The sequence below is a fragment of the Leucoraja erinacea genome, chromosome 22 (assembly GCF_028641065.1).
Source record: "Leucoraja erinacea ecotype New England chromosome 22, Leri_hhj_1, whole genome shotgun sequence".
Classification (NCBI taxonomy): domain Eukaryota; kingdom Metazoa; phylum Chordata; class Chondrichthyes; order Rajiformes; family Rajidae; genus Leucoraja; species Leucoraja erinaceus.
This window is the reverse complement of record NC_073398.1, coordinates 36,777,714-36,804,334: the sequence shown is the minus strand read 5'-3', so window position 1 is coordinate 36,804,334 and position 26,621 is coordinate 36,777,714. Positions and strand designations below refer to the sequence as shown.

General features: G+C 51.7%; 1 protein-coding gene across 1 annotated transcript in view; it reads right to left on the bottom strand.

Moving 5' to 3' along the window:
• sema3d (sema domain, immunoglobulin domain (Ig), short basic domain, secreted, (semaphorin) 3D) overlaps positions 1-26,621 on the bottom strand; it is a 119,461-nt gene that overhangs the window by 23,692 nt on the left and 69,148 nt on the right. The window contains exons 5-11 of the mRNA XM_055653507.1: positions 25,980-26,099; positions 25,684-25,777; positions 22,230-22,358; positions 20,886-21,028; positions 11,991-12,105; positions 10,828-10,897; positions 9,957-10,101 (exon numbers count right to left, since the gene is read on the bottom strand). Coding sequence (XP_055509482.1) covers positions 9,957-10,101; positions 10,828-10,897; positions 11,991-12,105; positions 20,886-21,028; positions 22,230-22,358; positions 25,684-25,777; positions 25,980-26,099 — 816 coding nt within the window. The remainder of the gene's footprint in view (positions 1-9,956; positions 10,102-10,827; positions 10,898-11,990; positions 12,106-20,885; positions 21,029-22,229; positions 22,359-25,683; positions 25,778-25,979; positions 26,100-26,621) is intronic.

The window sequence follows — 26,621 nt, the reverse complement described above, 5'->3', positions numbered from 1 at the left end:
ATCACGACACGGTGGGCGAGTCACCTATGGATTTCCCTAGTGGACCATGGTTGCTGACTCAACCCAGTATCAGGCATAAGCCACCCATGCCAGGGAAACATCAAACTCCTGGGTGCAGGTTTTGAATAGACCTTACCAGGGACTGGGATTATCCAAAGGAACCATTACCACCATGTCGGCATCCCTGCGAACAGTCACTAAAAGCTAACATGGGTAAAATACTGCCACGACGCAGGGACAACGAACTATTCAACCACTGACGTATTGGAGTTCCTGGAACATCTACACCATGACTAAAAGGTGAGTTACAGTGCCGTAAATACAGCATGGAGCGCCTTATCTGCTTATCTAAAACCGCATGTCAGCAGAGCATGGGATCCCATCCACTGAAGGTAAACTTATGAAGGGCAACTATAATATAAGCCCCAAACACCCAGGTATATACCCATGTATGGGATATTGGTGTGATATTGACATACCTCAGAGAATGGCACCAGCCAGATCCCTCAGCTTGCTTAATCTATGTTTTAAAAAACGCTCATGCTTATGGCTCTCGTACACGCTCAAAGAGTCCGGTCACTCCATAAACTAGACTGGATACATGGTGATTACCCCAGACGCATCAAGTTCATATTTAGGTCTGGTAAAATCTAACTCGCAGGTATATGGATTCGGCACGAACTAGCAGGGTCGAGATCGCCTGTGTTTTCCGTGCTGTAGTCGTTATATGGCTATATGGACCAGGAACGCCCGATTCACTGGTGGGATTCCGGGCCTACCCACCAGAGTCCAGGTTGAGTGTGGTGACCCATCTACTACTATATATAGACACAACCCACTATCTTAGAGGGAGAGGAAAGCCTATGGGTCAACCACAGTAACCCAAAACGGGGTACGAGCCAAACCACTCCAAGGTGGCTCAAACAGGTACTGAAAGCTGCCGGAATAGATAATAATACATTTAATCCCATTCCACTAGGGCAGCATTGATATCAGCGGCTGAACGAATGGACATCCCGGTTGACCACATTTTCAATACAGCAGAATGGTCAAGGGAACCGCGTTCAGAACATTTTTTATTATAAACCGTTGATAAACCTGATTTAATTGCAGGAGAATATTACAAACTGCAATATTAATTTAAGCTCAGAGGAGCTCTGTTATGTTGTTATTGTTAACAAATACCTTTCTGTTTCTTTTGAAAGCAGATCCACTGGTTGATTACGATAACACTTCCTCCCTCATAAACTTCGGCAGTGAGTGAAATAAAAACTGTTACACGGTTTGAAATCACAGGCCTTTGAAGTCTTCACGGAATCACTCACGTGACTCCGAAGTAAAATAGTAAGATTAAACGAGTACTTACCAGTACGAAGTTTGATCTGTATTTTATGAGGAGTTACGGTGAGGGATTAAGTGCCCGCCGCTCCCACCCTCATTATACAGATCAAACTAATAAACTGATGTCTCGTGATCTTTACTATCTTACTTCAAATATTGTGTCTATTCTGTGATTTCACACCGCTGCTTCGAAGTATGCCGCATGCGCACTGGAGCTGGGGTCTTCACTTAATCCCTCACCGTAACTCCTCATAAAATACAGATCAAACTTCGTACTGGTAAGTACTCGTTTAATCTTACTATTCTGAGGCTGTGCCCTCTGGTCCTAGACTCTCCCACTAGTGGAAACATCCTCTCCACATCCACTCTATCCAGGCCTTTCACTATTCGGTAAGTTTCAACGAGGGGTCCCATCATCCTTCTAAACTCCAGCGAGTACAGGCCCAGTGCCGACAAGCGCTGTGTGATCAGATGTCACTTGTTAACGGGGAGACTAAACACAGATACATCTCGTTCCAGTTTAGTTTGAGATCCAACTTACAGCAGTTCTGAAGTTGAAGCATCTTTTCATGCACAGCTCTGCCGTTCCCTCTAGTGGCTGAAAGGTTACTTTCAGTGACAGTATTTTATTTTTAGTTTAGAGATACAGCGCGGAAACAGGCCCTTCGGCCCACCGAGTCCGTGCCGACCAGCGATCCCCGCACACTAACACTATCCCACACACACTAGGGACAATTTACATTCATACCCAAAGCCAATTAACCTACAAACCTGCACGTCTTTGGAGTGTGGGAAACTGGAGCGCCCGGAGAAAACCAACGGGGAGAACGTGCAAACTCCGTACAGACAGCACCCGTAGTCCAAGGTGGATGGAACCCGGGTCTCTGGCGCTGTGAGGCAGCAGCTCTACCCGCTGCCCTTCTCTGTACTAACGTTCAGTAACTGGAGATGGCACGGTGGCGCAGCGGGTAGAGCTGCTGCCTCACAGCGCCAGAGACCCGGGTTCCATCCTGACTACGGGCGCTGCCTGTACGGAGTTTGCATGTTCTCCCCGTGACCTGCGTGGGTTTTCTCCGGGTGCTCCGGTTTCCTCCCACACTCCAAAGTCGTGCAGGTTTGTAGGTTAATTGGCTTCTGTAAAATTGTAAATTGTCCCCAGTGTGTGTAGGACAGTGTTAGCGTGCGGGGATCGCTGGCCGGCAGCAACACTACCCGCTGCAACAGCGTCTGGAAACTAAACTGTAAATGACGGGAAGAGTTTCCTGCACAGTGTGGACAGATGGAACTGTTTTAAGAAAATAATTTCACAGATATCACATTTGCACATGTGACTATAATGCACCATTGACCATTGAGCCCATCCTGTCATCACCAACTCGAGAGCAGTCCTGACCTCCCATCTACCTCATTAGTGACGCCCGGACTATCTTTAATTGGACATCACTGGAGTTTTTCTTGCACTAAACATAATTCCCTTCATCCTGTATCCTTCCACTGTGGACACTTGATAGTAATCACAGCTAGTCTTTCCTCTGGCTGGACAGCACGCAACAAAAAGCTATTCATGGTACATCGGCACACGTGACAATAAACCAAACTATCAAACTATCCTTTGCACTCTGTGGATTAATAGCAGAAATCCCCTAGTTCCAGCACGGGGTTTCTGAATGAGTTCTTTGTCCTTGTTGTTCAGTGAAGCAGTCCTGGAATATCTGAAGGAAAAAGTGAGGAAAGCAGGAAGGGACCAAGTTATGGGCGGACTGACCGTTTGGGGAAAGATTCCAATCCTTGGCCTGGGAGGAGGTCCAGCACCTAGCAGCATGGTGCGCTGACAACAACCTGGCCCTTAACTCCAAGAAGACCAAGGAGCTCATTGTAGACTTCAGGAAGTCCAGAGGCGGCACGCACACCCCCATCCACATTAACGGGACGGAGGTGGAACGTGTTTCTAGCTTCAGGTTCCTGGGAGTCAACATCTCCGATGACCTCTCTTGGACCCACAATACCTCTACTCTGATCAAGAAGGCTCATCAGCGTCTCTTCTTCCTGAGGAGACTGAAGAAGGTCCATCTGTCTCCTCAGATCCTGGTGAACTTCTACCGCTGCACCATCGAGAGCATCCTTACCAACTGCATCACAGTATGGTATGGCAACTGCTCTGTCTCCGACCGGAAGGCATTGCAGAGGGTGGTGAAAATTGCCCAACGCATCACCGGTTCCACGCTCCCCTCCATTGAGTCTGTCCAAAGCAAGCGCTGTCTGCGGAGGGCGCTCAGCATCGCCAAGGACTGCTCTCACCCCAACCATGGACTGTTTACCCTCCTACCATCCGGGAGGCGCTACAGGTCTCTCCGTTGCCGAACCAGCAGGTCGAGGAACAGCTTCTTTCCGGCGGCTGTCACTCTACTCAACAACGTACCTCGGTGACTGCCAATCCCCCCCCCCCCCCCCCCCCCGGACACATTATTATTTATTCAAATCGTTTGCAATGTCGCTCTTCAAGTGAGATGCTAAATGCATTTCGTTGTCTCTGTACTGTACACTGACAATGACAATTAAAATTGAATCTGAATCTGAATCTGAATCTGAATCTGAATCTGAAGTGTACCGTGTGTCTGCAGTGTACCGTGTGTCTGCAGTGTACCATGTGCCTGCTGCCCACATCTGCTCAGTCCTGACACTAGTTTAGTTTAGTTTAGTGTAGTTCAGAGATACAGTGCGGAAACAGGCCCTTCGGCCCACCGAGTCCGTGCCGACCAGCGATCCCCGCACACTAACACTATCCTACACACACTGGGGACAATTTACACTTACTCCAAGCCAATTAACCTACAAACCTGCACGTCTTTGGAGTGTGGGAGGAAACCGGAGCACCCGGAGAAAACCCACGCAGGTCACGGGGAGAACGTGCAAACTCCGTACAGACAGCGCCCGTAGTCAGGATGGAACCCGGGTCTCTGGCGCTGTGAGGCAGCAGCTCTACCCGCTGCACCACTGTGCCGTTTACTGTTCAGTAAAGCAGTTCTGGAATATCTGATTGAAGGGAATAAGTGAGGAAGGCAGGTTTTGGGCGGAGCGGACCTGACTGAATAAGGGAGAGGTTCCAATCCTTGCTCTTGGCTGAGTGTAGCATGACTGCTGCCCAGACAGCACCAGATGGAAACACAGGGTGATCTATAACGAGACTCTCCAGCATTGAGTGCAGGACAGAAAGGAAAAGAAATGTTTTCTTCTCTGAGCTTTGATAAATGAGGGAGGACATTTGGCCGGGAGACAGCAGCACGAGCTGGCTTCTCTTCGTTATTCCACTCGACACTGGAACTCAGGCAGGAAACATTCTGTACACACCACAGTACCGTTACTAAGAGGTATTCCCCCTCATTCTTCTAAACTCCAGCGAGTACCGGCCCAGTGCCGACAAACGCTCATCATATGTTGTAAGGAGGAACTGCAGATTCTGGTTTAACACGAAGATAGACACAAAAAGCTGGAGTAACTCAGCGGGACAGGCAGCATCTCTGCAGAGAAGGAATGGGTGACGTTTCGGGTCGAGACCCTTCATCAGACTGACCAGTCCTGACCCAAAACATCACCCATTCCTTCTCTCCACGGACGCTGCCTGTCCCACTGAGTTACTCCAGCATTTGGTGTCTATCTTCAGTTTAAACCAGCATCTTCAGTTCCTTCCAACACAAGTATTGTGACTCCTTGTCAGTGCCTGGCAGTGGCTGAACTAGAAGTACATCGTTCCCTCAAAGTGTAGTCGCAGGAGGGCAGGTTGGTGCACGAGGCTTTCGGCACTCTGGCCTTTTTCAGTCGGGTGTTTCAGGATAGAAGTTTGACGTCATGTTACGATGGGGAAATCATGCTTGACAAACCTTCTAGAATTTTTTGAGAATGTGACAAGTAAAATGGACAAGGGAGAACCAGTGGATGTAGTGTACCTGGACTTTCAGAAAGCCTTTGATAAGGTCCCACATAAATTCTAGGAGCAGAGTAAGGCCATTCGGCCCATTGAGTCTGCTCCGCCATTCAAGCATTTATTTTCCAGAGGACTTGTATCCAAAAACAGGGATGTAATGCTGAGGCTCTACAAGGCGCTGGTCAGGTCACAGTTGGAATATTGTGAGCAGTTTTGGGCCCCGTATCTGAGGAAGGATGTGCCGGCTCTGGAGAGGGTCCAGAGGAGGTTTACAAGAATGATCCCAGGAATGAGTGGGTTAACATATGATGAGCGTTTGTCGGCACTGGGCCTGCACTCGCTGGAGTTTAGAAGGATGGCCAGCACCGCCATTCAATGTGATCATGGCTGATCATCCCCAATCAGTACCCCGTTCCTGCCTTCTCCCCATATCCACTGACTCCGCTATCTTTAGAAGCCCTATCTAGCTCTCTCTTGAAAATATCCGGAGAACCGGCCTCTACCGCCCTCTGAGGCAGAGAATTCCACAGACTCACAACTCTCTGTGTGTGAAAATAATGACCGTGACCTGTTGTGATAAGACCAGTTTCACTTGGCATCATATTCAGCACAGAATTGTGGGTCGAAGGGCCTGTTCCTGGTCTCCACTGATCTTCAGTTTAACATAGATTAGTTTATTATCCCGTGTACCGAGGTACAGTGAAAAGCTTTTGTTGCGTGCTAACCAGTCAGCGGAAAGACTACACATGATTACAATCGAGCCGTCCACAGTGTACAGATACAGGATAAAGGGAATAACGTTTAGTGCAAGGTAAAGCCAGTAAAGTCCGATTAGACCGGCACGGTGGTGCAGCGGGTAGAGCTGCTGCCTCACAGCGCCAGAGACCCGGGTTCGATCCTGACTACGGGTGCTGTCTGTACGGAGTTTGCACGTTCTCCCCGTGACCTGCGTGGGTTTTCTCCGGGCGCTCCGGTTTCCTCCCACACTCCAGAGACGTGCAGGTTTGCAGGTTAATTGGCTTTGGTAAAATTGTAAATTGTTCGTAGTGTGTGTAGGATAGTGTTAGTGTGCGGGGATCGCTGGTCGGCACGGACTCGGTGGGCCGAAGGGCCTGTTTCCACGCTGTATCTTTAAACTAAACTAAACTAAAGACAGTTTACAAATATTCTAAATATAAGTATCTATACAAAGATAGATACTAAAGGAGGGATGTGCGGTGGTACCTGGTGTGCTGCCCTCTACTGGGCTGAGGCCTGGTGACAACTCACAGATATCTCCTCCTATCTGTGAAGGTGTTCCACTGAGTTACTCCAGCATTTTGTGTGTATCTTCTGTTAAAACCGGCACCTGCAGTTCCTTGCTAAACTACAGGTAGCGCGAGGGTCTCCAATATCCTGTTGCATTGTTGAATAAAGAGCAGACACTCCCTCACTGAGTGTGCAGCCCATTCCAACTCACACCTACACCCCGTCCCACCACAGTGTGTTCAGTCAAACACACCGCCCAGAATGAGTTACCTGCCCTCCCTCCCTCCCTGTCACCCCCTCATCGAGTGAGTTACGCATTCACCCACTGGCCCCGACACCTGGGAAAGAGCAACAGTTCTGCTCTGTGTTTGAGCAGTGAAGCATCTCGCCATCGATACCGCGCTCTCAACATCAAACGCCACTTCATTAATGAAGCACAATCCCAGGCTGGTTAAAGTGAAACAAACTCAGAACGGGCCCAGACAGAGAGAAATCCCTCCGTAGTAAACACCAGGCCGTGTCAAAGGTCAATGCTGGCCATGTACAACTCAATGAAAATAACTTTAGAATCACAGAGTGATACCGCATGGAAACAGGCCCTTCGACCCAACTTGCCCATACCGGCCAACATGTCCCAGCTACACTAGTCACAGAGTGACACAGTGTGGAAACAGGCCCTTCGACCCAATTTGCCCACACCGGCCAACATGTAGATAGGCATATGGATGAGAAGGGAATGGAGGGTTATGGTATGAGTGCAGGCAGGTGGGACTAAGGGGGAAAAAAAAAATGTGTTCAGCACGGACTTGTAGGGCCGACATGGCCTGTTTCCGTGCTGTAATTGTTATATGGTTATATGGTTATATGTCCCAGCTACACTAGTCACAGAGTCACAGAGAGATACAGCGCGGAAACAGGCCCTTCGGCCCACCGAGTCCGTGCCGACCAGCGACCCCCGCACACTAACACTACCCTACACTCACTACGGACAATTTACATTTACACCAAGCCAATTAACCTACAAACCTGCACGTCTTTGGAGTGTGGGAGGAAACCAGAGCTCCTGGGGAAAAACCACGCAGGTCACGTGGAGAACGTGCAAACTCCGTACAGACAGCGCCCGTAGTCGGTTATTTAGGAAGGAACTGCAGATGCTGCATTACACCAAAGATTGACACAAAACGCCGGAGTAACTCAGCGGGACAGGCGGCATCTCTGGAGGGAAGGAATGGGTGACGTTTCGGGGTTGCGACCCTTCTCCAGACTGACCGACCTGAAACGTCACCCATTCCTTCTCTCCAGAGACGCTGCCTGTCCCGCTCAGTTACTCCAGCACTTTGTGTCTACCTTCGATTTAAACCAGCATCTGCAGTTCCTTCCCACCTAATCAGGGGTCAGTCAGACTGGTGGTAGAAGCGATGGAGAGAGACGGGCCTGTCCCACTTGCGCAACTTTTTCGGCGACTTCCGACACCGTTGCAGGTCGCCGAAAATGTTCACCGTGTTGAAAATCCAGCGGTGACCAGATGGACGCTACGACTCATGACCGTACAGGAGACATGTCGCGGGGTGAAGCCCGTACGGTCGTCAGTAGTCGCCCAAAGAGTCGTAACTTGTTCTGGTCGCCGCTGGGTTTTCAACATGTTGAATATTTTCGACCACCTGTAACGACTTATGACGGGTGCCGGCAGTTGCCGAAACAGTTGCCTAAGTGGGACAGGCCCTTCGAGGGTCAGTTTGTCCACCTATATACAGCAGCTGATCCACGCACAACTCCCTACCTCCCTGCCTGCTCCTGACTAACAGAGAGACTGTGATTCCAAGTGCAACGTACTTTTGCTGATTACACTGGCCAAGAATAACAGGAAGAGTGGAGCTGGCAAAGAAAGAGGGGAAGAAGGATTGGTGGGTGGTCCCAACATCTGATCGCTCGCCAGCGTCCACTCACAATTAAAGGCCCTACCTTAACAACCGAGATGAGGAGGAATTTCTATAGTCTGAGGGTGGTGAATCTGTGGAACTCATTGCCACAGACGGCTGTGGAGGCCACAAGTCAGTGGATATTTTTAAGGCGGAGATAGATAGATTCTTGATTAGTGCGGGTGTCAGGGGTTATGGGGAGAAGGCAGGAGAATGGGGTTAGGAAGGAGAGATAGATCAGCCATGATTGAATAGTGGAGTGGACTTGATGGGCCGAATGGTCTAATCCTGCTCCTATCACATGCACTTATTAATGCCCAGACTCTTTTCACCAGAGTAGGGGAATCAAGAACTAGATTTCATGGGTTTAAGGTGAGAGGGGAAAGATTTCATAGGAAACTGAGGGGTAACATTTCACACAGAGGGTGGTGGGTGTATGGAACGAGCTGCAGGAGCAGGTGGTTGAGGCTGGGACTATTTTTAACTCATTTTTATTTAAACAAGGAGAGGGAAGAATTACATTTCATGTTTCTCTTCATTCCTACAATGCCGTGTAGGACAGTGATCGCAACTTTTACTGAAGTGTGGGTGGCCGTTGGCTCGCTAGGAGCTCACCTGCCCTTTGACAGGTCTTGTTTCTGGTCCTGCTGGGGGTCCACAGCCCCCTCCTCACCTGGCAAACCAGGTGGGGGAGACATGGTACCCGTGGCGGGGGAGGGGGGAACTCCCCCCGACCTGATTAGTGGCAGCATTTACAAGACATTTAAACAGGTACATGGATCAATCATGAGTTCGTTTGTGATAGGTGCAGATATTGGTATTTGTGCACAAGGTGGGGAGAGGGGAGAGCGGATCTGGGGAGGGGAATCTCCCAGTTGGTCTACTCCTGGGCCTGACTAAGGTGGCCATTGGTGGGTCCAGGCAGCGGGCGGTCGATGGTCACCCCAGAGTCGGCTGCCCGCCCCTCTTGCCGGCCTAGGTCCATGCCTGCATGCCGATGGAGAGGGAACATGGGGTGTCCACGCGGGGACTCTAGAAGCCGTCCGTGAATGCTGGTCTCCGCGGGAGGTTGCGGGTATTGCAGATACAGAAGCCACTATTGTATTCAACTTAAGGGGTTGGACAGGCTAGATGCAGGAAGATTGCTCCCAATGTTGGGGAAGTCCAGGACAAGGGGTCACAGCTTAAGGATAAGGAGGAAATCCTTTAAAACCGAGATGAGAAGAACTTTTTTCACACAGAGAGTGGTGAATCTCTGGAACTCTCTGCCACAGAGGGTAGTTGAGGCCACACAGTTCATTGGCTATATTTAAGAGGGAGTTAGATGTGGCCCTTGTGGCTAAGGGGATCAGGGGGTATGGAGAGAAGGCAGGTACGGGATACTGAGTTGGATGATCAGCCATGATCATATTGAATGGCGAATGGTGCAGGCTCGAAGGGCCGAATGGCCTCTACTCCTGCACCTGTTGTCTATGTATCTATGTTTCTATTCTGGTGTAAGAAGGGGAATAAAAGTGTGTACTCACAGTCCCTGGCCGCGGGTAAGGTGTCTTCCCATTGTACTCCACCCACCTGTGGTCTGGGCCTTCCTTGTGAGCATAGGGCCCGTTGAAGACAGCGCGGATATCAGCCATGCTGTAGGAACAGACTGCGGAACCTTTAAAGATCGAGCTGGGCAAAAACAACACGTCCACAAGTTAATGCTGAACTTATCGATCCCTAAAGGCTTTCAGTTTAGTTTAGTTTAGAGATAGTTTCCGTGCTGTAATTGTTATATGGTTATATGGTTATACAGCGCGGAAACAGGCCCTTCGGCCCACCGAGTCCACACCGACCCCCGCACACTAACACTATCCCACACCCACCAGCGACAATTTTACATTCAAACCAAGCCAATTAACCTACAAACCGACAAGTATTTGGACTGTGGGAGGAAATCAGAGGGTAACTCTTCATTACTTTGCTCAGAGTCATGTAATTCACTGCCGACATCTTCCAGGTTCGTCTCTGCTGGAGGTTGTGATACATGTTTGTCAATGTGTAGGAAGGAACAGCGGATGTTGGTTTACACCGAACATAGACACAGAGTGCTGGAGTAACTCAGCGGGTCAGGCAGCATCTGTGGAGAACATGGATAGGTGACGTTTCACAGAGTGCTGAGTTTCTCCAGCATTTTTGTCTACCTTCGATTTTTCCAGCATCTGCAGTTCTTTCTTAAACACTGAATCTGGAGGTGTGTGTGCGTTGGTTTTCACACTTCTGTACCTCTTGCCCGATGGGAGAGGGGAGAAGAGGGAGTGACCGGGGGGTGAGGCTGGTCCTTGATGATGCTGCTGGCCTTGCCGAGGCAGCGTGAGGTGTAGATGCAGTAATTTATGCGCCAATATTAATATTTACCTTGTGGTAGTGAAGACTCCGTAAACAATAGGATTCCTTGGATCCCGAGTTTGCAGCAGGAACACATCCTCTGTAAACAATAACAGAGCTGTTAATATTAATGACTTGAAATATAAACAGCACGGAAACAGGCCCGGCACTTTGTATTGTTTGTGACTGAACCGCCTGCCATTCCCCGAGTCCCTCATAGATTACATGCTTGATCAATTATGTTTTATCATTAATGTTTTATTATTATTAATGTTTAATGTTTTATGTGTCATTCCTAACTGTCACTGTGTGTTATGTTGTTACTTGTGGGCGGAGCACCAAAGCAAATTCCTTGTATGTGAATACTTGGCCAATAAACTTACTTACTTTCTTACTTAGACAATAGGTGCAGGAGTAGGCCATTCGGCCCTTCGAGCCAGCACCACCATTCAATGTGATCATGGCTGATCATCCCCAATCAGTACCCCATTCCTGCCTTCTCCCCATATCATATAACCATATAACAATTACAGCACGGAAACAGGCCATCTCGGCCCTACAAGTCCGTGCCGAACAACTTTTTTTCCCTTAGTCCCACCTGCCTGCACTCATACCATAACCCTCCATTCCCTTCTCATCCATATACCTATCCAATTTATTTTTAAATGATACCAACGAACCTGCCTCCACCACTTCCACTGGAAGCTCATTCCACACTGCTACCACTCTCTGAGTAAAGAAGTTCCCCCTCATGTTACCCCTAAACTTCTGTCCCTTAATTCTGAAGTCATGTCCTCTTGTTTGAATCTTCCCTATTCTCAAAGGGAAAAGCTGATCCACATCAACTCTGTCTATCCCTCTCATCATTTTAAAGACCTCTATCAAGTCCCCCCTTAACCTTCTGCGCTCCAGAGAAGAAAGACCTAACTTATTCATCCTATTTCTGTAACTTAGTTGTTGAAACCCAGGCAACATTCTAGTAAATCTCTTCTGTAAATATCCCCTGACTCCGCTATTTTCAAGAGCCCTATCTAGCTCTCTCTTGAAAATATCCAGAGAACCGGCCTCCACTGAGGCAGAGAATTCCCCAGACTCACAACTCTCTGGGTGAAAAAGTGTTTCCTCGTCACCGTTCTAAATTACGTACGTCCCCTTATTCTCATGTCTCCTCCCCCCCCCCCCACAGTACGTACGTAATTCATCGAAGTAGGTGTCCACTCCATCGTGGCCTGGGATTGAACAGACCAGTCGAGCTTTCAGGAAGGTGGTCCACTTGTTGATGAGGCTACGCTGACCCCCAGCGTCGTTCTGTGGAGGAGCAAGATGGCAGAACATCAGTGGCAGATGTGGGCAAGACACTGCCCATAGGGTGGTGGGATCTCGGAGCAGAATTAGTCTGTCAAGGGCAGCTCGGTGGCAACACAGCGCCAGAGACCCGCGATCCATCTCTCCATCCCTTCTCCTACCCGTCTGATTGACCCCTGATTATATTGGAAGGAACTGCAGATGCTGCTTTAAATCGAAGGTAGACACAAAATGCTGGAGTAACTCAGCGGGACGGGCAGCGTCTCCGGAGAGAAGGAATGGGTGACGTTTCGGGTCAGTCAATCTAAAAAGGGCCTCGACCTGAAACATCACCCGTTCCTTCCCTCCAGAGATGCTGCCTGTCCCGCTGAGTTACTCCAGCACTTTGTGTCTATCTTTGGTGTAATGCAGCATCTGCAGTTCCTTCCTAAACAACCGACCACGAGTGCTGTCTGTACGGAGTTTGCACGTTCTCCCCGTGGGTTTTCTCCAGGTGCTCCGGTTTCCTCCCACACTCCAAAGACGTACAGGTTTGTAGGTTAAAATAGTAAATTATCCCCAGTGTGTGTAGGATAGTGTTAGTGTGCGGGGATCGCTGGTCGGCACGGACTCGGTGGGCCGAAGGGCCTGTTTCCGCGCTGTATCTCTAAACTAAACTAAACTAAATTAAACTGGCTTGTTAAATTAATTTATTGCTTCCCAACATTCAGCAAGATCAGAATCCAAGAGTTATTCTTGGAGCCAACAGACGGTGGAAAATATTTGATGTTGCCAAGGTTTAAGGGCCTGCGGTTAACAAAGAGATGAAAGGATTACATTATAGAGTTTAATATTGCTTATGAATGATTTGTTCATTAACCCTTGCCCCCAGCATGAAGCACGGACTGAGTGAAAGGTTTTGTTGTCGACTTCTGCAGGGCCAGGGGTTAGTCTGTTCCCCCAGTGAAGTGAGACCCAGCTTGCCCCAGTGGGTGAGACCCAGCTTGCCCCGGTGAGACCCAGTGAGACCCAGCTTGCCCCAGTGGGTGAGACCCAGCTTGCCCCGTACAGTGAGACCCAGCTTGCCCCGTACAGTGAGACCCAGCTTGCCCCGTACAGTGAGACCCAGCTTGCCCCATACAGTGAGACCCAGCTTGCCCCAGTGGGTGAGACCCAGCTTGCCCCGAGTGCTAGCTGCCCTCATTTATAACACTGCTCTGTTCAACACTGAGGCAGAATATCCCTTCCACCCGACTGCAGGCTGCAGCCGAGACCACAGCATAGCACACAGCATCGAGCACGAGTACAGGCCCTTCAGCCCATTGAGTACAGGCCCTTCGGCCCAGCTTGTCCATGCCCACCATTTGGCTCATTAGGCTAGTCCCATTAGCCTGCATTTGGTCCATGTCTCTCTAAACACTTCCTATTCATACACCTATCGGTGAGGGGGTGAGAGTGCGGGGGTGAGAGTGCGGGGGGGAGGGGGCGGGGGGTGAGAGTGTGGGGGGGTGAGAGTGTGGGGGGGGTGAGAGTGTGGGGGGTGTGGGGGGGAGAGTGTGGGGGGGGGTGAGAGTGTGGGGGGGGTGAGGAGGGGGGGGGGGGGGTTGGGGGGGGTGAGGGTGGGGGGGGGGGTGAGAGTGCGGGGGTGAGAGAGTGCGGGGGAGAGGGGGTGTGGGGGGGGTGAGAGTGTGGGGGTGAGAGTGTGGGGGGGAGGAGAGTGTGGGGGTGAGAGTGTGGGGGTGAGAGTGTGGGGGGTGAGAGTGTGGGGGGTGAGAGTGTGGGGGTGAGAGTGTGGGGGGGGTGAGAGTGTGGGGGGGGTGAGAGAGGTGTGGGGGGGGTGAGGTCGGGGGGGGGGTCCATGAGAGTGCGGGGGGGGGTGGGGGGAGTGAGAGGGGGGGGGGGGGGGTGGGGGGGGGGTGGGGGGGGGTGGGGGGGGGGGGGGGGGGGGGGGGGGGGGGGGGGGGGGGGGGGGGGGGGGGGGGGGGGGGGGGGGGGGGGGGGGGGGGGGGGGGGGGGGGGGGGGGGGGGGAGGGGGGGGGGGGAAGATGTCCCGCCCGCGTGTCAGGTGTGGCTGTAAATGGCTGGACATTGTTTATTGTTGGAGCCGGCCTGATGACAATTAATTAATCACACTTTGCTGCTTAATTCCTCCCCATTTGTTGAGCTAATCCTTTATTTGCTGCCTGTCCCCACCCAGTTCACCGGTTGATCAAAGAGCCGACAACATTCCCGCCCGCATCAATCTCTCTCTCTGTTCCTTCCAGCAGCGCTGAACACACATCATCTATCGTAACTCTGCGACTGCACAAGTTCAATCGTATCCGATCCGATCCGATCCGATCATATAGAAACATAGAAACATAGAAACATATAAATTAGGTGCAGGAGTAGAGGCCATTCGGCCCTTCGAGCCTGCACCACCATTCAATATGATCATGGCTGATCATCCAACTCAGTATCCCATCCCTGCCTTCTCTCCATACCCTCTCATCCCCTTAGCCACAAGGGCCACATCTAACTCCCTCTTAAATATAGCCAATGAACTGTGGCCTCAACTACCCTCTGCGGCAGAGAATTCCAGAGATTCACCACTCTCTGTGTGAAAAAAGGTTCTTCTCATCTCGGTTTTAAATGATTTCCCCCTTATCCTTAAGCTGTGACCCCTTGTCCTGGACTTCCCCAACATAGGAAACAATCTTCCTGCATCTAGCCTGTCCAACCCCTATCTCCACCACTGGTCTCTGCACAAACTTCTGGCTAGATCGAGTGTGTAGGAGGGAACTGCAGATGCTGGTTTACACCGAAGATAGACACAGAGTGCTGGAGTAACTCAGCGGGTCAGGCAGCATCTGTGGAGAGAAGGAATGGGTGATGTGACACAGAGAGTGGTGAATCTGTGGAATTCTCTGCCACAGAAGGTAGTTGAGGCCACACAGTTCATTGGCTATATTTAAGAGGGAATTAGATGTGGCCCTTGTGGCTAAAGGGATCAGTGGGTATGGAGAAAAGGCAGGTACGGGATACTGAGTTGGATGATCAGCCATGATCACATTGAATGGCGGTGCAGGCTCATAGAAACATAGAAATTAGGTGCAGGAGTAGAGGCCATTCTGCCCTTCCAGCCTGCACCGCCATTCAATATGATCATGGCTGATCATCCAACTCAGGCTCGAAGGGGCGAATGGTCCTATTATCTATGTTTCTATGTTTTGGGTCGAGACCCTTCTTCAGGCTGTTGTCTAGTCTAATCTAGTAAGTGATCTGTTGGTGAAACACCTATTAACACGAGGTTAACCCCTGAGCTTGCCACAAGGATACACGGTGATGGGTTTAACAACGGGTCTTGTGTCAGTGACCAATGACCAGTGACCAGTGTGGGTTACCTGGACACTGAGCCATAGATTGTTTAAGAAGGAACTGCAGATGCTGGAAAAATCGAAGGTGGACAAGAATGCTGAAGAAACTCAGCAGGTGAGGCAGCATCTATGGAGTGAAGGAATAGGTGACGTTTCAGGTCGAGACCCTTCTTCAGACTTCCACATCAGTCTGAAGAAGGGTCTCGACCCGAAACGTCACCATAGACTGTGGTCACCCAGGCTGATAATGTTGAATCGTTGAATTAATTCAGAATAAACATTTGTCTTTAGGAAGGAACTTCAGATGCTGGAAAATCGAAGGTAGACAAAAGTGCTGGAGAAACTCAGCAGCATCTATGGAGCAAAGGAAATAGGCAACGTTTCGGGCCGAAACCCTTCTGGAAATAGGCAACATTTCGGGCCGAAACCCTTCTGGAAATAGGCAACGTTTCGGGCCGAAACCCTTCTGGAAATAGTCAACGTTTCGGGCCGAAACCCTTCTGGAAATAGGCAACGTTTCGGGCCGAAATCCTTCTGGAAATAGGCAACGTTTCGGGCCGAAACCCTTCCGGGTTTCGGCCCAAAACGTTGCCTATTTCCTTCGCTCCATAGATGCTGCTGCACCCGCTGAGTTTCTCCAGCACTTTTGTCTACCATAGAATAAACAGCCCAGCCCATCGCTGAAGCCACTGCTCTACAAGAACAGGAGCTGAACAAAGTCTGTGTTGAACTAAGCACATTTATTTTTGTAAGCCCATGTACATCAAAGCTGTTATTATTAGTTGTCGGTAATGCCTCTTAACTCATTAGCTCCTGTAATAAAAGGTGCCCTCCGCTCACTCAGTCTGTGCTGATGAATTGCCTGACTCCAATACTTCATGGCCTCAGTGAAAGTGCAAGGGGCTGGGCTGGGCGCAGATATCAATCACAACCAGCCGAGTTTCCCCACCCTTCCTCAACCTTTGAAGGCCAAAGACCTTTGGATCCAGACTCCAGGATTAATCAACTTCACAAAACGCTCAGCAAAAATGTTCCCAATGTCGGGCGAGTCCAGAACCAGGGGCCACACAGTCTTAGAATGGAGGGGAGGTCATTTAAGACTGAGGTGAGAAAAAACTTTTTCACCCAGAGAGTTGTGTGAATTTGTGGAATTCCCTGCCACAGAGGGCAGTGGAGGCCAAGTCACTGGATGGATTTAAGAGAGAGTTAGATAGAGCTCTAGGGGCTAGTGGAGTCAAGGGATATGGGGAGAAGGCAGGCACGGGTTATTGATCGGGGACGATCAGCCATGATCACAATGAATGGTTCTTGGTTCTTGGTTTCTTGGTCCTCCAAAATATTCCAAATGGAATTTAAACTGGAGGTGGATGGCGGGTACTGGCTCGAAGGGTCGAATGGCCTCCTCCTGCACCTATTTTCTATGTTTCTATGCTCCTGACTCACTCGACAAAGTTCCCAACCAAAGCACGAATTGTAGAATAGAAAAACTTGTGGGAAGCGAAAGAGGGTGCTCGAGAGGGGGGAGTGTGTGTGGGGTGGAGGGGGGAGAGGGGTGTGTGTGGGTGGCGGGGAGAGAGTGGGGGGGGTGGGTGGGTGGAGGGGGAGAGGGGGTGGGTGGGTGGAGGGGTGAGGGAGAGGGAGTGGGTGGGGGGAGGGGGAGAGGGTGTGGGGGGAGTGAGGGGGAGAGGGGGTGGTGGGTGGTGTGAGGGGGAGAGGGGGTGGGTGGGAGTGGAGAGGGGGAGGGAGGGGAGGGTGGGTGAGGGGAGAGAGAGGGGTGGGTGAGAGAGGGGGAGAGAGGGAGTGGGTGGGTGGAGAGGTGAGAGGGAGTGGGTGGGTGGAGGGGGAGAGGGAGTGTGTGGGTGGAGGGTGAGGGGAGAGGGGGGGTGGGGGGGAGGGTAGAGGGGGAGAGGGGGTGGAAGTGGGTGGAGGGGGGAGAGAGGGGGTGGGTGGGTGGAGGTGGGGGAGAGGGGAGGTGGGGTGGGTGGGAGAGGGGAGAGGGGGAGTGGGAGGGTGGTGGGGGAGAGGAGGTGAGGAGAGGGGGGGGGGGAGGGGGAGTGTGTGGGTGGAGGGGGAGAGGGAGGGGGTGGAGGGAGGGGAGGGTGAGGAGAGAGGAGTGGTGGGGGGAGGGGGAGAGGGGAGTGGGTGGGTAGAGGGGGAGAGGGGGGGGTGGGTAGAGGGGGAGAGGGGGTGGGGGGTGGTGTGTGGAGGGGAGAGAGTGGGTGGGTGGAGGAGTGAGGGGGGGAGTGGGGGGGGGAGGAGGAGTGGGTGTGGAGGGGGAGAGGGGTGGGTGGGTGGAGGGGGAGAGGGAGTGTGGGTGGGGGAGGGGGGGTGGGAGAGTGGGTGTGAGGGGGAGGGTGAGAGGGGGTGGGTGGGTGGGGGGGGGAGAGGAGGTGGGTGGGTGGAGGGGGAGAGAGGAGTGTGGGGGAGAGAGAGAGAGGAGGTGGGGGGGTGGTGGGGGAGAGGGGGAGGGTGTGGGGAGAGGGGGTGAGGAGGTGGGTGGGTGGAGGGGGAGAGGGAGTGTGTGGGGGTGGAGGGGGAGGAGAGGAGAGTGGGTGGGTGGAGGGAGGAGAGGAGGTGAGGGGGTGTGAGGGGGAGAGGGGGAGGTGTGGGAGGGTGGAGGGGGAGGAGGGAGAGAGGGGTGGGTGTGTGGAGGGGGAGAGGGGGGTGTGTGGGGGGAGGGGGAGAGAGAGTGGGTGGGTGGGTGGGGGAGAGGGAGAGGGGAGAGTGTGTGGGGGAGAGGGGGAGAGAGGGGTGGGTGGGTGAGGGGGAGAGGGGGTGGGAGGGGGGAGGGGGAGAGAGGAGTGGGTGGGTGGAGGGGGAGAGGGGGAGAGGAGGGGGGGGTGGAGGGGGAGAGAGGAGTGGAGGGGTGGAGGGGGAGGGGGAGTGGGTGGGTGGAGGGGGAGAGGGAGTGGGGTGGGAGAGTGGGGGAGAGAGAGGGGGGAGTGAGGTGAGGGGGGAGAGAGGGGGTGGGTGGGTGGAGGGGGAGAGGGGGTGTGGGTGGGTGGGGGAAGAGGAGAGGAGGTGGGTGGAGTGGAGGGGGAGAGAGAGAGGAGTGGGGTGGGTGGAGGGGGAGAGGAGGTGTGTGGGGGGAGGGGGTGTGGGAGAGAGAGTGTGGAGGGGGAGAGGGAGTGTGGGGTGGGTGGAGGGGGAGAGGAGGGGGTGTGGGTGGAGGGGGAGAGGGGGAGGTGGGTGGGTGGAGGGGAGAGAGGGAGTGGGTGGGTGGAGGGGGAGAGGGGGTGTGTGGGTGGAGGGGAGAGGGAGTGGGTGGGTGGAGGGGGAGGAGGGGGGGTGGGTGGGTGGAGGGGGAGAGGGGGGGGGTGGGTGGAGGGGGAGAGGGAGAGGGTGGGTGGAGGGGAGAGAGGGGGAGAGGGGGTGGGGGGTGTGGGGAGTGGTGGAGGGAGTGGGTGGGTGGTGGGGGAGGAGGGGCCACACTGTATCACTCTATGACTAGTGTAGCTGGGGCATGTTGGCCAGTATGGGCAAGTTGGGCCAAAGGGCCTGTTTCCACACTGTGTCACTCTGTGACTTTATAATTAAAGCAGGTATTCCCCAATGAGCGAACACTGCCCGGCATTCCCACGGCAAGGAACTGATCCACTTCCGGCTGGGAATCTGTGCCAGCATTCGGCACTGATGAAGTGTGAGTGATCTGTGGCCTACACCAGTTATCACAGCCTGCACGCAGCAACCAGAGAGGAAACGGATTTCCTCCAACACCTCATCTATCAAACTAACGTGCCCACAGACTCCAAACACAAACTAAATCCCTCAACTCTCCCCCAGAGCCCGAGGTGTGATTTACTTGCAATCTCCCCCCCTGATTCACAAAATAACGGCTCCCACTGCACTGGTCCCTACCTACGGCACGGTGGTTGCAGCGGGTAGAGCTGCTGCCTCACAGTGCCAGGGACCCGGGTTCCATCCCGACTACGGGTGCTGTCTGTACGGAGTTTGCACGTTCTGCCCGTGACCTGCGTGGGTTTTCTCCGGGTGCTCCGGTTTCCTCCCACACTCCAAAGACGTACAGGTGTGAATCCAAATCTGAGGAAGGACATTATTGCCATAGAGGGAGTGCAGAGAAGATTCACCAGACTGATTCCTGGGATGTCAGGACTGTCTTATGAAGAAAGACTGGATAGACTTGGTTTATACTCTCTAGAATTTAGAAGATTGAGAGGGGATCTTATAGAAACTTACAAAATTCTTAAGGGGTTGGACAGGCTAGATGCAGGAAGATTGTTCCCGATGTTAGGGAAGTCCAGGACAAGGGGTCACAGCTTAAGGATAAGGGGGAAATCCTTTAGAACCGAGATGAGGAGAACTTTTTTCACACAGAGAGTGGTGAATCTCTGGAACTCTCTGCCACAGAGGGTAGTTGAGGCCAGTTCATTGGCTATATTTAAGAGGGAGTTAGATGTGGCCCTTGTGGCCAAGGGGATCAGAGGGTATGGAGAGAAGGGAGGTACGGGATACTGAGTTGGATGATCAGCCATGATCATATTGAATGGCGAATGGTGCAGGCTCGAAGGGCCGAATGGCCTCTACTCCTGCACCTAATTTCTATGTTTCTATGTTTCTATGAATTGAATTGAATACATTTTATTAGCCAAGTATGTACAAGGACTTTGCTCGCGAGTAACAACATGATATACAGTAGACAATTAAAAGTTAATTGCCTTCAGTGAAAAAGGCCGAATGTGGCCCATCATCACCGGTACCTCCCGGGCCCGAGGCGGCAGCGCCCAGGCATGGTGACGTATGGACACAAGGAGGCCCGCGCTGGCCGCTGCAATGGCGGAGCTGCCGTACAGCGCCGAGCACGGACGGCGTTGTCAATAGGCCGGGGACGAGTGGGACTGAGTGTTCAAGAGTTTAGAGTTTATTGTCATGTGTCCCAGCACAACAGAACAAGTTTGCCGGTCCCTGCCCCAGTGTGTGTAGGATAGTGTTAGTGTGCGGGGATCGCTGGTCGGCACGGGCTCGATGGGCTGAAGGGCCTGTTTCTGCGCTGTATCTCTAAACTAAACTAAACTACGGGAAACAAAGAGGGGATCACAATAACACATGTAACATTGTCGGTAACCTTTAGGTGGCCACTCTTGGTATACCTTGTACACGTTACACAAAGCGAAGCATCTCACCGTGACATGTGATGATAAAGTATCGTTCACTCATTCATTATACGATCCCCTCAGGATCGACCACTCCCTACACACACTAGGGACAACACAGAGGGCCAATTAACCGACAAACCTGCACGTGTTTGGAGTGTGGGAGGAAACCGGAGCACCCGGAGAAAACCCACGCAGGTCACGGGGAGAACGTGCAAACTCCGTACAGACAGCACCCGTATTCAGGATGGAACCGGGGACTCTGGCGCTGTAAGGCGGCGGTTCTCTCTCCTCGCCCCACGCAATAAATGCGTGGCTGCCCCGCGTCCTGGCCTACCTTGCACACCCGTGCAACCCGGGAGACGATGGTCCTGTCCGACGTATGACTGTCCTCCGTCGCCTCCCGGAAGAAAAAGTATATCTTGTCATCGTCAGGGTTGAACGTGTCGGCAATGGGGGCGGCTGCGATGAACTTGGCTTCTGTGAAGAGAGTGTCTAGGTCAGTCACGCAGAGAGGTAACTTAGGTAGCACGCACGAGATCTCATGCTTTGAAGAGGCAGTGAAGAGAGCTTTGGTTTCCAAATGTAAATATACTTCACTTCACTTCACTTCAGTTTAGTTTAGTTTAGTTTAAAACCATGAGAGGAATAGATTGTCGACAAAAATGCTAGAGAAACTCAGCGGGTGAGGCAGCATCTATGGAGTGAAGGAAAAGGCAACGTTTTGGGACTAATAGATCGGGTAGACAGACACAGTCTTTTGCCCAGAGTAGGGGAATCGAGAACCAGAGGACATGGGTTCAAGGTGAAGGGGAAAAGATTTAAACAGAGTCTGAGGAATAACTTATTCACACAGAGGGTGGTGGGAACAAGCTGCCGGAGGAGGTAGTTGAGGCTGGGACTGTTGGAAAGTTTATGAAACATTTAGACAGGTACGTGGATAGGACAGGTTTAGAGAGATAGGGGCCAAATACAGGCAGGTGGGACTAGTGTAGATGGGTCAGGTGTGGGCAAGATGGGCGGAAGGGCCTGTTTCCACACAGAATTACTCTATGACATGGAGAAACATCAGAACAACACACGGACCCTTGGCCCAGGTCATGAGAGCTTACAGTTCAGTTTAGTTTATTGCCCCGTGTACCGAGGTACAGGGAAAGCTTTTGTTGCGTGCTAACCAGTCAGCGGAAAGACAATACATGATTACAATCGAGCCGTCCACAGTGTACAGATACAGGATAAAGGGAATAACGTTTAGTGCAAGGTAAAGTTAGTAAAGTCCGATCAAGGATAGTCCGAGGGTCACCAATGAGGTAGATAGTAGTTCAGGACCGCTCTCTGGTTGTGGTAGGATGGTTCAGTTGCCTGATAACAGCTGGGAAGAAACTGTCCCTGAATCTGGAGGTGTGTGTGCGTTGGTTTTCACACTTCTGTACCTCTTGCCCGATGGGAGAGGGGAGAAGAGGGAGTGGCCGGGGGTGAGACTGGTCCTTGATGATGCTGCTGGCCTTGCCGAGGCAGCGTGAGGTGTAGATGGAGTCGATGGAAGGGAGGTTGGTTTGTGTGTGTGTGTGATGGTCTGGGCAGTGTGAGGTGTGGATGGAGTCTGTGGAAGGGAGGTTGGTTTGTGTGTGTGTGATGGTCTGGGCAGTGTGGGGTGTGGATGGCATGTGGACTCACTCACCGTTGAGCCAGTAATGTTCTGACAGGTCGGTTCGGATGTAGTTCTGGTGGGTCGATGGCCCCAGGGAGCGGGTGAACACGGTGTCCCTGCCGTGGAAGTCCGACACGGTACCTGCGTACAGGTGTTCACCTGGAGAGAGACAGGAGAACAGAACTCACGGTTGTGTCAATGTGTAGATTCACATCACTGCAACCAACATCCCAATTAATTCACGTGGAAGAAAGAACTGCAAGTGCTGGTTAATATCGAATGTAGACACAAAATGCTGGACTAACTCAGCGGGTGAAGCAGCCTTTCCATAGATGCTGCCTCACCCGCTGAGTTACTCCAGTATTTTGTGTCTCCCAATTAGTTTATTCTGGAGTAGTTCAGATATACAGCGCAGAAACAGGCCCTTCAGCCCACCGAGTCCACGTCGACAATCGATCACCTGATCACGGTGGCGCAGTGGTTAGAACCGCTGCCTCACAGCGCCAGAAACACGGATTTCATCCTGACTACGGTTGCTGTCTGTATGGAGTTTGCACGTTCTCCCCGTGACCTGTGTGGGTTTTATCCGGGTGCTTGAGTTTCCTCCCACACTCCAAAGACGTGCAGGTTTGTAAATTAATTGGCTTGGTATGAATGTAAATTGTCCCTAGTGTGTGTAGGATAGTGTTAGTGTGCGGGGATCGCTGGTCGGCACGGCATCTGTGGGCCGAAGGGCCTGTTTCCGCGCTGTATCTCTAAACCCTCACAACCTTGTACATCTCTCACCTTCTACAATACAGCACAATCTCTCCCACACCATCCTGAACTATCTACCTCATTGGTGACCCTCGGACTATCCTTGATCGGACTTTACCTTGCACTAAACGTTATTCCCTTTATCCTGTATCTGTACACTGTGGACGGCTCGATTGTAATCATGTATTGTCTTTCCGCTGACTGGTTAGCACGCAACAAAAGCTTTTCACTGTACCTCGGTACACGGGACAATAAACTAAAGTGAGGAACTACAGTTAGGGAGAATTTATTTTAAGTCTTACAGCCAATCTGGTGGACACAGAGTGCTGGAGTAACTCAGCGGGTCAGGCAGCATCTGTGGAGAACATGGATAGGTGACGTTTCACAGAGTGCTGGAGTAACTCAGCGGGTCAGGCAGCATCTATGGAGAACATGGATAGGTGACGTTTCACAGAGTGCTGGAGTAACTCAGCAGGTGCAGCAGCATCTATGGAGCTAAGGAAATAGGCAACGTTTCGGGTCGAAACCCTTCCGGGTTTCGGCCCGAAACGTTGCCTATTTCCTTCGCTCCATAGATGCTGCTGCACCATAACTCAGCGGGTCAGGCAGCATCTCTGCAGACAGGGAATGGGTGACGTTTCGGGTTGAGATCCTTCTTCAGACTGGTTCGGGTTAAGGGAAACACATTGTTCTTTATCCCCTCACATCATCTTTATTTTTTGTGTCCCTTATCCCGAACCAGTCTGAAGAAGGGTCTCGACCCGAAACGTCACCCATTCCTTCTCTCCAGAGATGCCACGTGTCCCGCTGAGTTACTCCACCTTTTTGTGTCTACCTTCGGTTTAAACCAGCATCTGTAGTTCCTTCCTACAGATTAAATCTGGTGTTCTTATGCTTGGTTTACCTGGCACTGACTAGAATTACACCTCTGCAGGGTGCTGGTTATTTCATCTGCAAAGTATATGAAATAATTCTGAAACAGTTGTTAAGTCTGACTGGCGTAAACTGCTTGAAATGTTATCTGCCCGGATATTTTATACGGTTAGATTCCTGGTGAGAATGAGGGCATCATTACTCACTGTAGCAGAGGTCACAGAGTCACAGAGACATGCAGCGTGGAAACAGGCCCTTCGGCCCAACTTGCCCACACCAACCAACTTGCCCCATCTACACTAGTCCCAGCTGCCTGCGTTTGGCCCATGTCCCTCCAAACCTGTCCTATCCATGTACCTGTCTAACTGCTTCTTAAACGTTGGGATAGTCCCAGCCTCAACTACCTCCTCTGGCAGCTTGTTCCATACACCCACCACCCTCTGTGTGAAAACGTTACCCCTCAGGCTCCAATAAATCTTTTCCCCCTTCACCTTAAACCCATGTCCTCTGGTCCTCGATTCCCCTACTCTGGGCAAGAGACTCTGTGTGTCTACCCGATCTATTCCTCCCATGATTTATACACCTCTATAAGATCACCCCTCATCTTCTTGACTCCAAGGAATAGAGTCCCAAGGAATGGTTGTCAGTAACATGAAAGGACATTGCGGGGAGAGTGTAGAGAAGATTTACAAGGATGTTGCCAGGACTAGAGGGTGTGAGCTACAGGGAGAGTTTGAGTAGGCTGGGACTCTATTCCATGGAGCAAAGGAGGATGAGGGGTGATCTTATAGAGGTGTATAGATTCACGGTGGTGCAGCGGGTAGAGCTGCTGCCTCACAGCGGCAGAGACCCGGGTTCCATCCTGACTACGGGTGCTGCCTGTACGGATGGGGGGGTCGGGGAATGATGGTGAATGGGGGAGTGGGGGTGTGTGGGGAGGAGACAGTTCTTGGGGATGATCAGCCATGATGTGAGGTTATCCATTTTGGTGGCAAAAACAGGAAAGCAGACTATTATCTAAATGGTGGCCGACTAGGAAAAGGGGAGATGCAGCGAGACCTGGGTGTCATGGTACACCAGTCATTGAAAGTAGGCATGCAGGTGCAGCAGGCAGTGAAGAAAGTAAATGGTATGTTAGCTTTCATAGCAAAAGGATTTGAGTATAGGAGCAGGGAGGTTCTACTGCAGTTGTACAGGGTCATTGGTGAGACCACACCTGGAGTATTGCGTACAGTTTTGGTCTCCAAATCTGAGGAAGGACATTATTGCCATAGAGGGAGTGCAGAGAAGGTTCACCAGACTGATTCCTGGGATGTCAGGACTGTCTTATGTAGAAAGACTGGATAGACTTGGTTTATACTCTCTAGAATTTAGGAGATTGAGGGGGGATCTTATAGAATCGTACAAAATTCTTAAGGGGTTGGACAGGCTAGATGCAGGAAGATTGTTCCCGATGTTGGGGAAGTCCAGGACAAGGGGTCACAGCTTAAGGATAAGGGGAAATCCTTTAAAAACGAGATGAGAAGAACTTTTTTCACACAGAGTGGTGAATCTCTGGAACTCTCTGCCACAGAGGTTAGTTGAGGCCAGATCATTGGCTATATTTAAGAGGGAGTGAGTTGTGGCCCTTGTGGCTAAGGGGATCAGGGGGTATGGAGAGAAGGCAGGTACGGGATACTGAGTTGGATGATCAGCCATGATCATATTGAATGGCGGTGCAGGCTCGAAAGGCCGAATGGCCTATACTCCTGCACCTAATTTCTATGTTTCTATGTTTCTATCACATTGAATGGCGGTGCTGGCTCGAAGGGCCGAATGGCCTCTACTCCTGCACCCATTGTCTATTGTCCCTTACCTGTGAGCACTGAAGCAAACGGCTGGAGCGGGTCGAAGGGACACTTCAATCGCCCAGATTCCAGACTGTTGACTTCCAGCTGAAACACCGGCTCCTGATAAAAATGAAAGATGACATCTCAGCAACGTGTGGTGAATGAAAGAATGAATGTCTTTGTGTTGGGCATGGACTGGCGGAGCAGGGTGACTGCCCGCTGATATGAAAGTCTCTTGGAAGGGAGATGATGGATGGGGTGGGCTGCACACACTGCCTCACCTTGCTACACATCACTGGCTGCAGTGGCTCGAGTTACTCACCTCTGCCTGAGGACCCATCCGGATAAAGGCACACACAGGGTGAAAGGCACCCGTCCCACAAGCGTAGACATGGGTGTCGTTGTAGATGTGGAGAACACGGATGAAGTTTGCACAGTCTCGCTGTTTGAGAAATGGGAAAACATCATAAGCAGAAATAGTGCCAAGGCAATGATGGACACAGAGTGCTGGAGTAACTCAGCGGGTCAGGCAGCATCTGTGGAGAACATGGATAGGTGACGTTTCACAGAGTGTGCTGGAGTAACTCAGGGGTCAGGCAGCATCTGTGGAGAACATGGATAGGTGACGTTTCACAGAGTGCTGGAGTAACTCAGCGGGTCAGGCAGCATCTGTGGAGAACATGGATAGGTGACGTTTCACAGAGTGCTGGAGTAAACTCAGCGGGTCAGGCAGCATCTGTGGAGAACATGGATAGGTGACGTTTCACAGAGTGCTGGAGTAACTCAGCGGGTCAGGCAGCATCTATGGAGCTAAGGAAATAGGCAACGTTTCGGGTCGAAACCCGTAAGGGTTTCGGCCCGAAACGTTGCCTATTTCCAGAAGGATTTCGGCCCGAAACGTTGCCTATTTCCTTCGCTCCATAGATGCTGCTGCACCATAACTCAGCGGGTCAGGCAGCATCTG